This window comes from Vulpes lagopus, chromosome 12 (assembly GCF_018345385.1).
Source record: "Vulpes lagopus strain Blue_001 chromosome 12, ASM1834538v1, whole genome shotgun sequence".
Classification (NCBI taxonomy): Eukaryota; Metazoa; Chordata; class Mammalia; order Carnivora; family Canidae; genus Vulpes; species Vulpes lagopus.
The window spans coordinates 46,667,999-46,683,136 of record NC_054835.1 but is presented as its reverse complement, the minus strand read 5'-3'; the positions used below and the strand labels follow the sequence as shown (position 1 = coordinate 46,683,136).

Genomic DNA, 15,138 nt, shown 5'->3' with positions numbered 1-15,138 from the left:
ATATCCCTTTGAATTAGTATTTTTGCATACTTTGGATAAATAGTAGTGTGATTACTAGATTGTAGGATAGTTCTATTTTTTTATTATTTTTTTTGAGAGAGAGAGAGAGTGAAGCGAGTGCTGGGGAGGGACAGAGGGAGAGTGAGAATCTCAAGCTGACTCCATGATGAGGGCAGAGCTGAACATAGGGTTTAATCTTATGACCCTGAGATCACAACCCAAACCGAAATCAGGAGTTGGATGCTTAACTGACTGAGCCATCCAGGTACCCCTCTGTTTTTAAATTTGAAAAACTTGCATGCTGTTTTCCATAGTGGCTGATCCATTTTGCATTCCCACCAACAGTGCACGAGGGTTCCTTTTTCTCCTCATCCTCACCAACACTTGTTTCTTGAGTTTTTGATTTAGCCATTCTGACAGATGTGGAGTGATATCTTATTGTGGTTTTTATTTGTATTTCCCTGATGATGAGTTATGTTGAGCATCTTTTTATGTGTCTTTTGGCCATCTGTATGTCTTTGAGATATGTCTGTTCCTATCTTCTGTGTGTTTTTTAATTGGATTATGTGGTTTTTTTGGTGTGGGTTGTGTAAGTTCTTTATATATATTGGATATTATCTCTACTGGATATGTCATTTGCGGATATCTTTTCCCATTCAGTAGGTTGTCTTTTAGTTCTGTTTGTTGTTTTCTGTGTAGAAGCTTTTTATTTTGATGTACTCCCAATAGTTTAGTTTTACTTTTGTTTCCTTTGCCTTTGGAGACCTATCTAGAAAGATGTTATGGCTGATATCAGAGAAATTCCTGCTTGTGGATACTTTTTAGTTATGGGAAAATTTTTATTTATTTAGTAAGTAATTAAAATATCTTATTTTTAATCTCTACACCCAGCACAGGACTTGAGCTTACAACCCTGATATCAAGAGTTGCATATTCCACTGACTGAGCCAACCAGGTGCCCCCCTGTCTTTATGTATTTATGGTTGATTTCCCCTCTATTTTCTCTTTTTCCTTTTCTGGAACTTTTGGATGTTCCTGTTATTTTGGATGTTATCCCTTATGAATTCATCATCATTTAGTTGCCCTTTTTTTCTCTCATATTTTCTCTTTTTAAAGATTTTCTTTATTTATTGGAGAGAGAGAGAGAGAGAAAAGAGAGAGAGAACAAATAGGGAAAGGGGCAGAGGGAAAGGGACAGGCAGACTCCCCACTGAGCAAGAGCGTGACACAGGTCTTGATCCCAGGACCTTAAGATATGACCTGAGCCAAATTCAGACACTTAACTGACTGAACTGCCCAGGTGCCCTTTCTGTTTTAATAAACCATTTTTGTTTTAATAAAAAATTAAAAACTGTGATGAAATATCTGGGCTGTTTCCCCAACTTAGTTTAACAACATACCTTTTATTGTAATTTCTGCTTTCACATTTTTAGCTTCTAAGATCACTTTGCTTTTTGAATATCTTTTTTTCATAATTTCTTCATATTTCTTGGATACAATATCTTCTCTAATAAGAGAAATGAGTTTTCTTCTCTTCTGTTGCCTCTCATTATTAGAGTTCCTTTTTTTTCTGTTAGTTTGATTTGGATTTCTATCTTTTTATATTTAAGGGGAGGCACTTTGGTGTTGATTGGAAATTCTGTTCCTGTGGGTAGAGCTGGTCCACTCATGAGGGTATCAGGTGTGACTGTGACAATTTCATTGCACAGAATTCTCCTTTTTCCCTCTTGGGTACTATATGTATTCTTGGATGCTAATGTTCCCAATGCTAAATAGCGTAAGGATGCTAGGAGTGTCTCTATTGACCATATTAACCTCTTCTTAATATCTCTGCTTTTGTTATGGACTTCTATCTCCTTCCTCAGCTGTGTCTAGTATCCCTCAGAGATAGATATATCCTCTAGATCCTTTTCAGAGAATAAACCTTAGGTCTCTGCCAGGATTGAGGATGAATTGGATCAGGGAGGGGATTCAGGAGGGCTTTCCATTCCTTTTAGTACTTTCACCAATCTTTGTTTCAGCCCCACTATCACTGTCACAGGTTTACAAGAACAGAAATATTTCAGGGATTTGATAGCAGTAATAGTCTTGTTTCTTATTTGTCTCTCCCTGAAATCAGGTGTAGATTTGTTTTCTCCAGGTTGTTAATTCTGTTATCACCTGCTTTCTACACCACTACCATTTTGTCAGCATTTTCTCATGTTATAAACATGTTAACTACCCTGATATCCTGAGTTTTAAGTCTTTGGCCTTTTAAGCTTTAGACTTCACCTTTCATCAGTTTCAGTTTTTTTTTCAAAGTGTTCCATTTGACTTACCTACAAAAATGAGTTTTAGATCTCCTATCAAACCTTTATGCTTGACATCTCACCTACTAGACAATTAGTGCTAGAACTACCCTAAAGTACCTAGCTCAGCTTGGATTTTGGTCAGTACTTAAATTTGACTTTATAAATCACATGTGAACAAATGTCATGTTTGACACTTGTTCTGAAACACTGAGATACCTAGAGATAACTCAGAATAAGGCTTTTGTGTATGCCCCTCAGTGCTATGGCTCAATAACTACAATTTGGTAGGCAGATAAATAGGAACCAAAAAGTAGGTGATAGAAGTGGAAGTACTTGACTTCCCTCCTCCACAGCTTGCTTGTGTGAGCATTAGCTCAATATTTAACCCCTTGTGCATCAGTTTCCATTGATGACAGCAGTAAGGCCTACGTTAGAAGACTGATAGGAAGAATGAAACAGGTAATATCAACACAAGTGAATAGGAATTATAAACAGTGAGATAAGAATATGGGGACGTGTAAGGTTCTCTAAAAATATGCAGAATTTCTTTATATGAATTTAGGAGTTAAGGACGGCTTCCTAGAAAAAATGGCATTTAGACTTAGACCTTAAGTAGGAGTTAATTTGAAAAAGGAAAAGTTGGACAATTCTAAGCAAAAGCAGCCTGTGTGAAGACCCAGATGTGAAAGGGATCATGACTCTGAAAACACTTTGGAGGGGCAACATTAGTGAGTTCATGTACAGGGAGTATGGCATAGGACAAGCAAAAAGAAGCAAGAAGGAGCCAGCTCATGAAGGTCCTTTGAAAGCCTACTAGTAAGTTTGAATCCTCTCTTAAAAGGAGTGGAGAGCTATGAAAGGGTTTTAAGTCGGGGAGATGTTATAATCTTGTTTATATACAAGAGTGGGTGCTTGGGTTATAGTGGGAAGAATGGCTTAGAGGGAGGCAAGGATGTCTAGGAGACTAGGTCCAACACTGGAGTATTGGGTGACCTGATGGGGTAGAGGCCACTGGCACAGGCAGTGAGAGGATTCACCCAAGGCAGAACAAAGGAGACAGAAGTTTACTGAATACTCTGTGAGGGAGCAGTGGACAGGATAGCAAAGGAGAGACTCTGCCAAGAGGCAATGGTATGGGGCTATAGTTAACAGGGGGGTGAAGAGGTCTGGGAACAGATAAATTTTTCTTTTTTGGTAACTGTGCCAGTTGTAAGCAGCCCATTGGTCAGCTAAGGCCTATGGATATTTTGAGGTGGGTTTCTTGCTGAGCCTATTTGCATTCAGCTCAGTAGTCACTGTGGCCCCTTTGACCTTACTTAAGTTTCCATTGCTTAAGCCTGTTGCCCAAAAGTAGCCTCTACATTCCTCCCTGGCAGACCGGCAGTGACAAATCTTTGGCATGGGTGGAGGTTTCATCTTCAGTAGCTGCTTCATGTTGGACCTGGGAGAGAGGGTATCTATACCTAAACTTGTTGGTCTGTCAGGGATTCTGTGCAAGTTACAGACCAGAGCTTGGTATGATTCTAATGTGCTAATAGGTGATTTGAGTGAGATTCCTGGGTGGCCAGGTCAGTGGGATATAGGAGGAGGGGCCTCTCCAATGGTATGGGCTAGAATCCCTGTTGAATCATCATTATTTGTATGTGGATCCAGCAAATAGAAATGATGACTTTATGTTAGAAAAGTGGTAATGTGAATGTGATGCTAATGTAATGGTAATGTGGAAATGTGAATGAAGAGATGTAGACTTTCTAAATATTTATAATATGGCCTTAAAACTTAAAAATGTACTTGAAATGTACTTGAAATGTACTTGAAAAATGTACTTGAAAAAAATGAAATCGCACTGTATCCTATGCTTTGCTATATTTGGCTCACAGAGTTGGTTTGCTGACCCCTCCTTTGACTCCTTGCTTTTCTAGCCTTGTTCCTATGGTCTTTCTCAACACAGCAGCTGAGGCAATCTCATTAAAACATATTTCAAATCTTGTTATTCCTGCTGCACATCTCCCATTGATTTCCAGCCTCACGTGGACTAAAGGTCATACCATGGTTGACAAGGCCCTTTATGATTTTGCACCCTGTATTGATTAGAGCAGACTAACTGATATAATAGGCAACCTCAGATTTTCAGTAGCTTCATACAGTCACAGTAATGAATTTTGTATAAAAGTTCCATTTGGCAGGGAGACGATTCACTGTCTCAGTTGTTCAAGGACACAAACTGACAGAACCTCCTCTGTTTTCAGTGTATGTTCTTAAGGTCTCTGGGTCTTGACAGCCAGCCTCCTGACAGGATGCTTACACAGTGGTGGACTCTTCTAGGCATGAGGGAATCAGTATTTTATCATACTTGTATATCAAGCTTACCAGCTGGGAAATGGATTTAATGTGATTTTTTTTTCTTTTAGTGCTTGGCTTGGGGTGATTTAGCTGTTTAATAATTGATTCTGATTCTAGAATTTTGACATATCATGCAGTAGATACTTGCCAAGTTAGGTCTGTTAGGTCTATTTAAAAATTAGTGCATGCGTGCTGGATATTTGAGCCCAGAGTTTTTCATTTGCAGGCAAGAGTAATGAAATTCAAATTGGCTTAATTTTTAAAAAGAGAATGTATTAGCTTGCATAATTAAAAGTCCAGGGGGGTGGCATGCTTTAAGCACAGCGGGATCCCAAGTGTGGCTTCCCTGTTTCTCAGTTAAGTTTTAGTTCTCACTTAAGTGGTTTTGGCTTTTTTATATACTAGGTGAATTTTCTGATACTACTGCTTTACTGAATGACAAAGTACTTTAAGATCAAGGTTGCTGGACCAAAAATTTGACCACTTAGAGACAATGAAATTGAGTTAGGGTTCTACTGATATAATTATTTATTTTATTATATTTTTGCATGGGATGGCACCATGTGAACAATTGGCTGTGGTAGAGCTTTTACATACTTGCAGGTGTATGCACAGACAAGTGTAGTAACGCTTTTCCCTGCTCTGCTTGTCTGCAGGCAGTGAAGTGAAATCTGCAAGAGTCCTGCTCGCTCAAGGCCTGCATACAGGGAAGAAGCAGGGGAAAAGCGTTACAATCAGCCTTTGTTCTGCCGCATTTTAAAACATAACAGGTATGTCAGATTTTTGGTCTGTCAGCCTTGACAATGCCCCTTGAAAACTAAGCGAGTATTTTCTGAGATAATAGGTTACGTCTTTGAAATGTTTTTAAAATGTGACTGTGATAAAGGTTCATGCGAGATTTTTGTTCTTGGAAAGAAATATTGGAAACTCCCTTGGTGTTATTTGACACTAGCTACTAAAATAGTTTTTTTACTAACAAAAATTGTTACCCAGACTGAGAGTGGCAGATGTGATGAAGGATATAATAAAAATAACTTTTAGATTTTACTTTTAAGATTTTTTAAAAATTTAAATTCAATCCTGTGGGATTGATTGAACTCAAAAAATATTTTGTAGTATTTAGCCATACTCTGAAGTATTTGTGACTTTAGATTACAAAAGCAAAAGAAAAATGTTATACTAACTGCTTATAGTTGTCACATCACTCATTCAATCATGTTGTGTTTTAGGTATATTGGAAAATCTGATTCAGTCACGATCAGTGTGTGGAATCACAAGAAGATCCATAAAAAACAAGGTGCTGGATTTCTTGGTTGTGTTCGACTTCTTTCCAATGCCATCAACCGCCTCAAAGACACTGGTTGTGAGTAGATACGAGTGCTTTTTAAAATAAAAAAAAAAAAACAAAAACAGAAACATATATTTTGTGTGTGTGTGTGTGTTTTCGGGGGAGGCAGGGAATCCAGGAACTTAACTTCCTGTGTATGTTGGAAACATTGGTAAAAATTCTTGGTTAAATTTATTTTATGGACTTTATAAAAAGAATGAAACATTTAAAATATGTGAAACTTGAACTGAATCAGAGCTGATGCTTAGTATGCAGTGAATTTATAAGTGTTAGGATAGATTTGATATCCAAGTGTAAAAAGAAAGGTGTCAGAATATGTATGCCTTTTTTAATTTCTTAGCACCCTTCTCTGGTTTTGGTGGATTTAGGAGATAAAGTAAATTTTATTTAGGTGATTGGAGTGTTTAAGGTGGCAGTTAAAGGGGAATTATTAGAGTGATACATAAAGAGTGATACATAAAACTGTGGAAAAAATTAAACATTCTGGAAAGGTAAGGCATTGAGTATAAGACAGCCTGTATTAACTACTTAATTATAGCTAGTTTTCCACCAGCCTGGGCATTTAGAAGATCAGGCCAAGGTCAAGACATGAGAAATGATTTCCATATTGGATTGACAAGTTTAATTAGCATATGCATAATTCATGAAACTAGGTGACAAAGCATCTTTGGGTGGTTATTTTCATTGGGACATAGATGAAAATGTCTTTTTCAACAAAATTTTTTGTTGTTTCCACAGGATTCTTTTTTTTTTTTTAAGATTTTATTTATTTATTCATGAGAAATACAGAGAGAAAGGCAGAGACAGAGGCAGGCTCCCTGTGGGGAACCCGATGTGGGACTCAATCCCGAGACTCCGGATCACCCCCTGAGCTGAAGGCAGATGCTCAACCACTGAACCACCCAGGCATCCCCAGAATTCTTTTTTTTTTTTTTTAATTTTATTTATTTATTTGTGACAGACAGAGAGAGAGGCAGAGACATAGGCAGAGGGAGAAGCAGGCTCCCCATGGGAGAGCCCAATGTGGGACTCAATCCTAGGACCCTGGGATCACGACCTGAGCCAAAGACAGATGCTCAACCACTGAGCCACCAGGTGCCCTCCCAGAATTCTTTTTTATATAACATAAAAAATATTGCTAGTCATGCATTGTTATGGGATTTTAGCCCAAATGAGTCTGCTAAACAAAAAATTCACATAGAATCTAGCTTAAAGAAATTGATAAAATAAAGAGCAAGTTTAGCTTTGAATATTAGATATATTAATAGATGATCCTTTTTTTAAAAAAACAGGATTTTATTTATTTATTCATGAGAGAGAGAGAGAGAGAGAGAGGCAGAGACACAGGCAGAGGGAGAAGCAGGCTCCATGCAGGGAGCCCAACGTGGGACTCAATCCCGGGTCTCCAGGATCAGGCCCTGGGCTGAAGGTGGTGCTAAACCGCTGAGCCACCCAGACTGCCCAAGAGATGATCCCTTTTAATGTAGTATGATATCACAGTCTAGATATATAAATATTGTTAAGAAAAAGGGAGAAAATTATGCCAAAAGTTCTGAGTTGGAGGAAATTAAAGGCATCTGAGAATTTCTTGTATTTCTGAGTTGATAGGGTCACCCAACAGGAAATAGAGGATGTTAGGATTGGTAAAGTTCTAGCATATACAAACGAACTGTTTTATTACCCAACCCAGCAGGCAAACTGAAGACTTACAGGCCACATGTACTACCTTATCTCTGCTTTAATTTAGCCAACATTTATTGGATCTTTAATGTGCCAGGTACTGGCACAGAACCCTGGTGGTATAAAGGTGAAAAGGAATGGATCCTTTCCTTTGAAAAGCAAGGGCAAGAGCCTGCTGGCAAAGGGAGGAGGCAGCATTTAGAGAGATTGAATAAGAGAGAAGGAATTACTTTGCAGAAGTCCACTAGATAGTGGATTTCACAGTGTCCATTTATTTTACAAAGAGAAAAATGTCTATTTTTGGCTAGATAGCTAGGCACTGTAGTTTTTGGGACAGATTTTTCTTTCAGCTGCCTGTGAGTGTTTCATTGCATTGATTTACTTGCTCTTTTTGATTAATATTTAATTTATCAAACATTTATTGAGCATGCTGATACAGTGTTTTACAGTTTGGAGTGGAGAATACAAAGACTAATGTATGGTCTCCCCCTTTTATCAATTTACAACTTCTTGAAATAGACATATGGCATATAGCTGTACAAGAATCTAGTTTTAAGTGCTATAATCAGAGTAAAAGCAGTGTGCTGTGGGTGACACTGTTCCTTACTGTAACTGGCCAGGTCAGTGTTAGGCCTGTTCTGTTGATAAGGCATGAAAGAATAAATGAGTTGCCCCTAAATGAGTAGCAGAACTGACTCAGCTTCTTATTAATACTTACTTTGTGTGTGTGGAAGTCATTTAAATGGTTAGATAAAATATAACAGTAGTAATAGCTAACGTTTATATGCCAGGTACTGTTCTAAAAGTTTTACATAATTACCTAATTTGATCCTTAAAATATTAAGTAGGTACCTCAATTATATGTTAGAAAATCAAGACTCAGGGAAAAATTGCTTAAGAACAACAACTATTAAGTGACAAGCCAAGACTCAAAGTGGTCTGAAACCTTTAGAGAAAAAGTAATTGCATGTTGGCAGTGTATATGCCAGTGCCTTATGGTATTTGAAATCTGAATTTATCACAATTTTGTTGAAACATTTATATAATTATAAATTTACTTAGAGATTTTAAGCATTTGTTTCATCTTTAAAACATTATTAATTATTTAAATGATAGGCCTGATTGCCATTGGATTATGCAAGTTTACCATCACCTATAGTTGTTGGAAGCTCTGATACCAGCTTATTTTTAATTGCTTTTTTTGTTGATTTGAAATAGATCAGAGGTTGGATCTGTGCAAACTTGGGCCAAATGACAATGATACGGTTAGAGGACAGATAGTAGGTAAGTGTGGAGTTTAAAATTATGTGGAATTTAAAGTCACATGAAATTTTGGCATCATTCAGACTGACCTAAACTCTAAATATCTTTTAAATCTTAGTACATTAACTATAGCTTTATTGTGTTGGCTTGAGTTAAATGTGTCCTGTAAAATGTTTCAAACTGGATCCAGGTTGTAGGCTACTTTAATTTAAAAATAAAAACCTTGAACTATAAATAATGTTAAAAAAAAAAAAAAGAGGCTCCTAATGTTTAGGCATTCTTTTAAAGACAGAATTTATAGGTTATATGAAAGTTTTCTAAAAATAATTCTTAAACTGGTTTTTGAGTAAGAATATTCTGTTGAACTTTGTTTAATGTTTTACAGTTTTAAAATAATCTGTGCAAATTGAAAAAGATATGAGGCATGATAGTAGAACACTGGAGAAAGGGAGAAGTTGTTTTCTTACTCATAAGGCACTTAGTGTACTATCTTGAATTGACTCAGAGGAAGGGTTTTATATAAAATTTCCTGAGACTGAAGAATTGATGGATTGAACTTTAATCAAGATATATAGTGTGGTAGACACTGAGATGGGCACCTTTGAGGCTTCTTAAAGAAGAAAACATAATTGGAACCTTACCACTTCTCTCTAGAGCAGAATTTAGGATAAGTTGATTGCATTTTGAACCTATCAGATTCTAGTTACTGAAGTTACTTTTGAAGGACTTCATTTTCCAAGAGAATGAATTGGATTCATAGTGAATTGCCAGAGTAGCAACATAACAAAGCCCTGCTACAGTTATCACAGGGAAGTATATACACTACAGCCTTATTAAGAATTCCTGTCATTCATAGATTGAGAAGGGAGTAAAAAAACTCAAACGTAAATGCTGGCATGTAAGACTTAAATGTGATTGTTCTTACTTTATTTGATTTGGTATGCTATGTAACGTTTGCCAACTAATGTCCAGTAGTAACAAAATAGTTGCAGTAGATGTATAAATTGGCATTTATAAAAACAGACTTTTTTTTGTCAGCAATTAAAAATAAACTTGTGGAGTATACTGTATAAAAAAGGAATATTTTACTTTAAAATGTGTGTGTTTAAATTTGAAACTTTTGTGTGAAATGGTTTTCATAGTAGAGATATGTTGGACTCAAACATTATATGTTATGATCCTGCCATTTTAAAATGGAGTAAGTTAAGAAAAAAAACCAACCCAGAATAAGTTCTAGTTTTTGCTGAATTAGATCTTTACAAATAATCATACATAGATTTATATAACATCCTTTTGGAAAATGGAGAAAAGAAGGAGGTTAAAATACTAACTTTAAAAAATATTTATCCCTTTCTAATAATTTTATATACACTTATGTGTATATATATTTTTTATGATTTTGGTTCAGTGAATATAAAGCTTTTGTTGCACTTACTGTAATTATTAGTGTTTATAATGAATGATTTTAAAGGATGAATTTTATAAATATATCATAACTTAATCACTGGACTTTAATGTTAATTTGTTGCTATTGTAACATTGAAACTTGTAAGCATTTTTGGGCACTTAGCTTTATCCTCTTTTTGGAGTATTATCTTAAAGAAAAATCTTCCAAATTGTGACGACTGATTCAGGATTATAAATCTTTTCCCTTACATTTGAAACTGTTACTCAATTCTTTCCATTTCTTGTGAGTGTTTTTTTTTTTTTTGTTGTTGTTGTTAAGATCAAATCAAATGAAACTATAGGCAGAGAACATAAGGAGCACCTATAATATGCTATCATTGTCATTACCTTGATATATATACCTTTTCTGTTTTTTAAAATGATGTATTTTGTTGTGGTGGTGGTTTTTTTTTTTAAGATTTTATTTATTTATTCATGAGAGACCCAGAGAGAGAGAAAGGCAGAGACACAGGGAGAGGGAAAAGCAGGCTCCACGCAGGGAGCCCGATGTGTGGGACTCGATCCTGGGACTCCAGGATCACACCCTGAGCCGAAGGCAGGTGTCAGACTGCTGAGCCACCCAGGCGTCCCTGTTGTTGTTTTTGAAAATGATATTACACTGCAGAATTTAAGTTACCTGTTTTAATCTGTCTTGCACATCTTTTGTTGTTGTTGTTCATGGATAAAGTTCTATAGCATTTTTAATGTTGTATGGCAGTCCATGGTGGGCAAATAAATTAGCCAGTCCATTATTGCTGAATATTTAGATTATTTCTGATGTTTAAAGCTTTGGAAAGGGTTCTTATAAACATAGTATTTCTGTGACTCATTTTATATATTGCTAGGATTAGGCCATTTAAAAATACAAACCCACTTAAAAATTGCTTAGGTGTTTTGTAATACAGCAGTCTGGAGTTGAAGCTCATAAAATCCTTCATTTTGAGCCTTAATATTATTCTGAACAAAGCTAATGAGAAAATATTTAGTTTTTATAGTGATTATATCTGGGTAAGCATTTCATGTAGCTTTTCTGTATAAAAACTGGTAAATACTGTTTCTAGTACAGTTTTCATAGAACATTTTGTTGATACTCACTGAGGAGAGTTATGCTACCATGTCACCTATAAATGAAGTTCATATAAAGAAGTAATGTGTTAAACTTTTTGATTAAGAAGTTGGATTATAGTCACATTTGCCCGTTTCTATTTTATCTTTTGGAAGAATTGCCAAAAATAGAATTTAAAAATATTAGAGCAGCAAAGAATTTCAGGCATATCAATTAGCCTAAACTTTAAGAATGTTAAGTGTTTTGTCCAAGATCATTGTGCCAAACTAGGTGTTAGAGCCTGGTTCTAGAGTTTACATCTCTTGCTTCCAAATTTATAGTGGTAGTTTTACACTATACTGGATGATGAATGTTTTAACTCATGGAATTTATTGCTCTATTGCCAAAATCTACTGTTTTTTTTTTTTAATTTTAACTTATTTAATTTTAAAGATTTTATTTATTTATTTTTAAGATTTTATTTATTTATTCACGATAGACATAGAGAGAGAGAGAGAGAGCGGCAGAGACACAGGCAGAGGAAAAGCAGGCTCCACACAGGGAGCTGGACGCGGGACTTGATTCCGGGTGTCCAGGATTGTGCCCTGGGCCAAAGGTGGCGCTAAACCGCTGCGCCACCCAGGGATCCCCAAAGATTTTATTTATTTGATAGAGCACACAAGCAGGGAGGAGTGGCAGACAGAGGGAGAGGGAGAAGCTAGCTCCCTGTGGAGCCAGGAGGCCAGTGCGGCACTCTATCCTAGGACACTGGGATCATGACCTGAGCTGAAGGCTGATGCCTAATTGACTGAGCTGTCCAGGTGCCCCTAGTTTTTATTTTTAAGGATTTATTTATTTTAGAGAAAGAGCAAGTTACAAGCAGGGGGTGCAGAGGGAGGGGGAGAGGGAATCTCAAGCTGACTTTGCAGGGCTTAATCTCATGACCCTGAGATCACAACCTGAGTCCAAACCAAGAGTTGTATGCTTAGCCAGCTGTGCCACTCAAGTGTCTCTTTTTTTAAAGATGGGTCAAGAATTAAACCCAAATTAATGTGAACCTTTCCAGTCCCTCTATATGTGAATATATACCTTTGATGCGTTATGCCTCTTAAGTATAGTAGAGGCCTTGCTTGCCCCATTACAACAAACAAAAAGGATTTAAACTCCCCTCCATAAGTACAATAAAGTGTAGAAAAACATAAAACTCTAATGTCACTCCTAAAGGGAAAATCTCATGGAGAAAGAAGTTACAGAATTTATTAGAAGCTAAAGAGTTCATTCTAAAGTATTAAGGTAAGCTAGATGTCTTTTAAAGATATATGTTTTAAATTGTAAGAAATCTTTCTAGTTTTATGACTCTTAGTAATTTTTTTTATTGTCTTATAGTAAGTCTTCAGTCCAGAGACCGAATAGGCACAGGAGGACAAGTTGTGGACTGCAGTCGTTTATTTGATAATGATTTGCCAGATGGGTAAGCCATTAATAGAGCCAAATCATTAGAGAAATAGTTGATAATATCCTTCAAATAATGACAGATAAGTTGGTGTTTATTGTATTCTTAACTTTAAAAATTTGCTGATCAGTTCCAAAATCTAGATTTTCCTTGTACTTGGAAAATTATTGAGGAATCTTGTCAAGACAAATTTATAAAAGAAGCCATGAAGTAGATGTGGTAAATTTGGTTTTTAAGAGTTTTGACTTAAGAGACAATCAAATTGCTTGACAAATATAACTTTCCTGTAAATATTATGTACTTAAAATAACAACTTTTTATTTGATTAAATTATTCAAAACCAGGCATATAAGTGCTGAATCGGAGACATTACTCTGTTTCGAGGAATGGGACAGAGATTTGTGTAGTAAAAATTTTAACAACATAGAAACATTTATTGAGCATGTGTGTGTCAGGTATTTTTATAAGTACTTTATGTGATACATTAGATCATTTCATTTACATGGCTATGATTCTGGAATTAGACCATCTGCGTTCCAATCCTTACTCTTCTATTACAAGCTTACTCTTCATTACAAGCTTAATGAATTTAATCAGTTTATTTAACTTTTGCAAGCATTGGTTTATATTTACTTATAGAAGAGGATGGTGATAATAGTATATATACCATACACCATTTTGAGGATTAAATGAAATCATTCATGTAAAGCACTTAGCACAGTGTTTTGTATATAGTAGGTGCTTAATAAATAATTAGCTGCTATTATTACTCCTGCTGCTACTGTTGTCACCCTCATTCATTTCATAGATTAAAAACACTGGGACTCAGAGGAGTTAAGTAAACTTGCCTTGAAGGCCACATAGTGAATGGGAGAGCTGGAACATAGACTTAATAAGCCTTGATTCCAAAGCTCATGCTTTTGATCACTGCTCTGTATCTTTGTTTGATACTAATGCTGACATTTTTCTGACTTTATTTTTAACTTTCAAAGTATTTTTAACTTTCAAAGTATGTTTAACACCAGTGAGGTGTAGTTTATATATAATAATAAGTTATAATATATATAATAATAAGTTATTTAAAGTATATAATTGGTTGAATTTTTACTTAAATTATTTTTGATACTAAATTTTACATCCAACCCAAGGTATTTGCTCATTTTGTTTAAACTCTTAAAAATCGCCATAGTTTAAGTTTACTTATAGACCACTTTAGCTCCTTATATATATGTTAACTTTTATGGATATGAAGTAGATTATGGTAATTTTGAAGGGGAACTTTAGTATGAAATAACTAATCAGTATTAAGAGATTACAACAATGTAAGGCTTTGCTTTATTGTACTCCCCCCCATTTGTTTTTATATCACCTCCTTTAAAAATACCAATTTGGTCTATGTTTTATAATATATAGTCTTATTATAAATTAATTGTTAAACACTACATTTTGTGCTTTAATTGTTATCACAGGGCAAAAAACCTCTTAGCATATCTTTATTTCCTATTTTTTATGGCTCCTAAACCTCTGCCAGGGTTTTGATGGAAATACTAACATTACCACATTTCTATGGTCATTTGCTTATTTTGTTATATGCATTAAAAAGTTACTGAGGAAGTACCATTCTTTTGAGAAAAAATAATTTGAGTAGGCTAAAAGCTTTAAAGAACTTTTACATACTTTTATGTTAATTTTTAAAATTAGGTGTAATTTTTATTTTTGGTATGGCTTTTTTTCCCCACTAAATACTGGAGAAATTAGTATTATTTATGAGTGTTGACATTATTGAAGAATTCTGAGTTTGACTGATGGAAAATATTAGTCATACCTCAGTGTAAATATTTTAGAAGCTTCAGAATTCCAGAAAAATACATTGTACAGTTTTAAAATAAGTTGAAAATAGTTCCAGTATTCTGTATATTGATTTTTCAGTTTGTCATTCCTGATTTATAACAGCAGATGTCTTCCTGACCCAGTTATTGCACTAAAAACATTCTGTATCCACCTTCTTATTAATGCCTTATCTCTCAATTTTTATTTAAGCTGGGAAGAAAGGCGAACTGCCTCTGGAAGAATCCAGTATCTAAACCACATAACAAGAACTACGCAATGGGAACGCCCAACACGGTAAGAACATAAAAATATCTTCCCAGGGTCTGTGCTTTTTGCCTTCCTGAAGTCATCACTTTCTGTTTATCTGTCAGCTTTACCAGATTTCCTTTCTTGGTTTATACTGCTCAAGATCAGTAGATCTTACACCAAGTGCCATTAT

The 15,138-nt window shown here is 35.4% G+C and overlaps 1 protein-coding gene across 1 annotated transcript in view; it reads left to right on the top strand.

The window, feature by feature from the left end:
* The window catches only part of SMURF2 (SMAD specific E3 ubiquitin protein ligase 2), a 122,605-nt gene that overhangs the window by 75,960 nt on the left and 31,507 nt on the right, over window positions 1-15,138 (top strand). Inside the window, exons 4-7 of the mRNA XM_041725565.1 lie at window positions 5,864-5,997; window positions 8,881-8,946; window positions 12,803-12,887; window positions 14,910-14,993. Coding sequence (XP_041581499.1) covers window positions 5,864-5,997; window positions 8,881-8,946; window positions 12,803-12,887; window positions 14,910-14,993 — 369 coding nt within the window. The remainder of the gene's footprint in view (window positions 1-5,863; window positions 5,998-8,880; window positions 8,947-12,802; window positions 12,888-14,909; window positions 14,994-15,138) is intronic.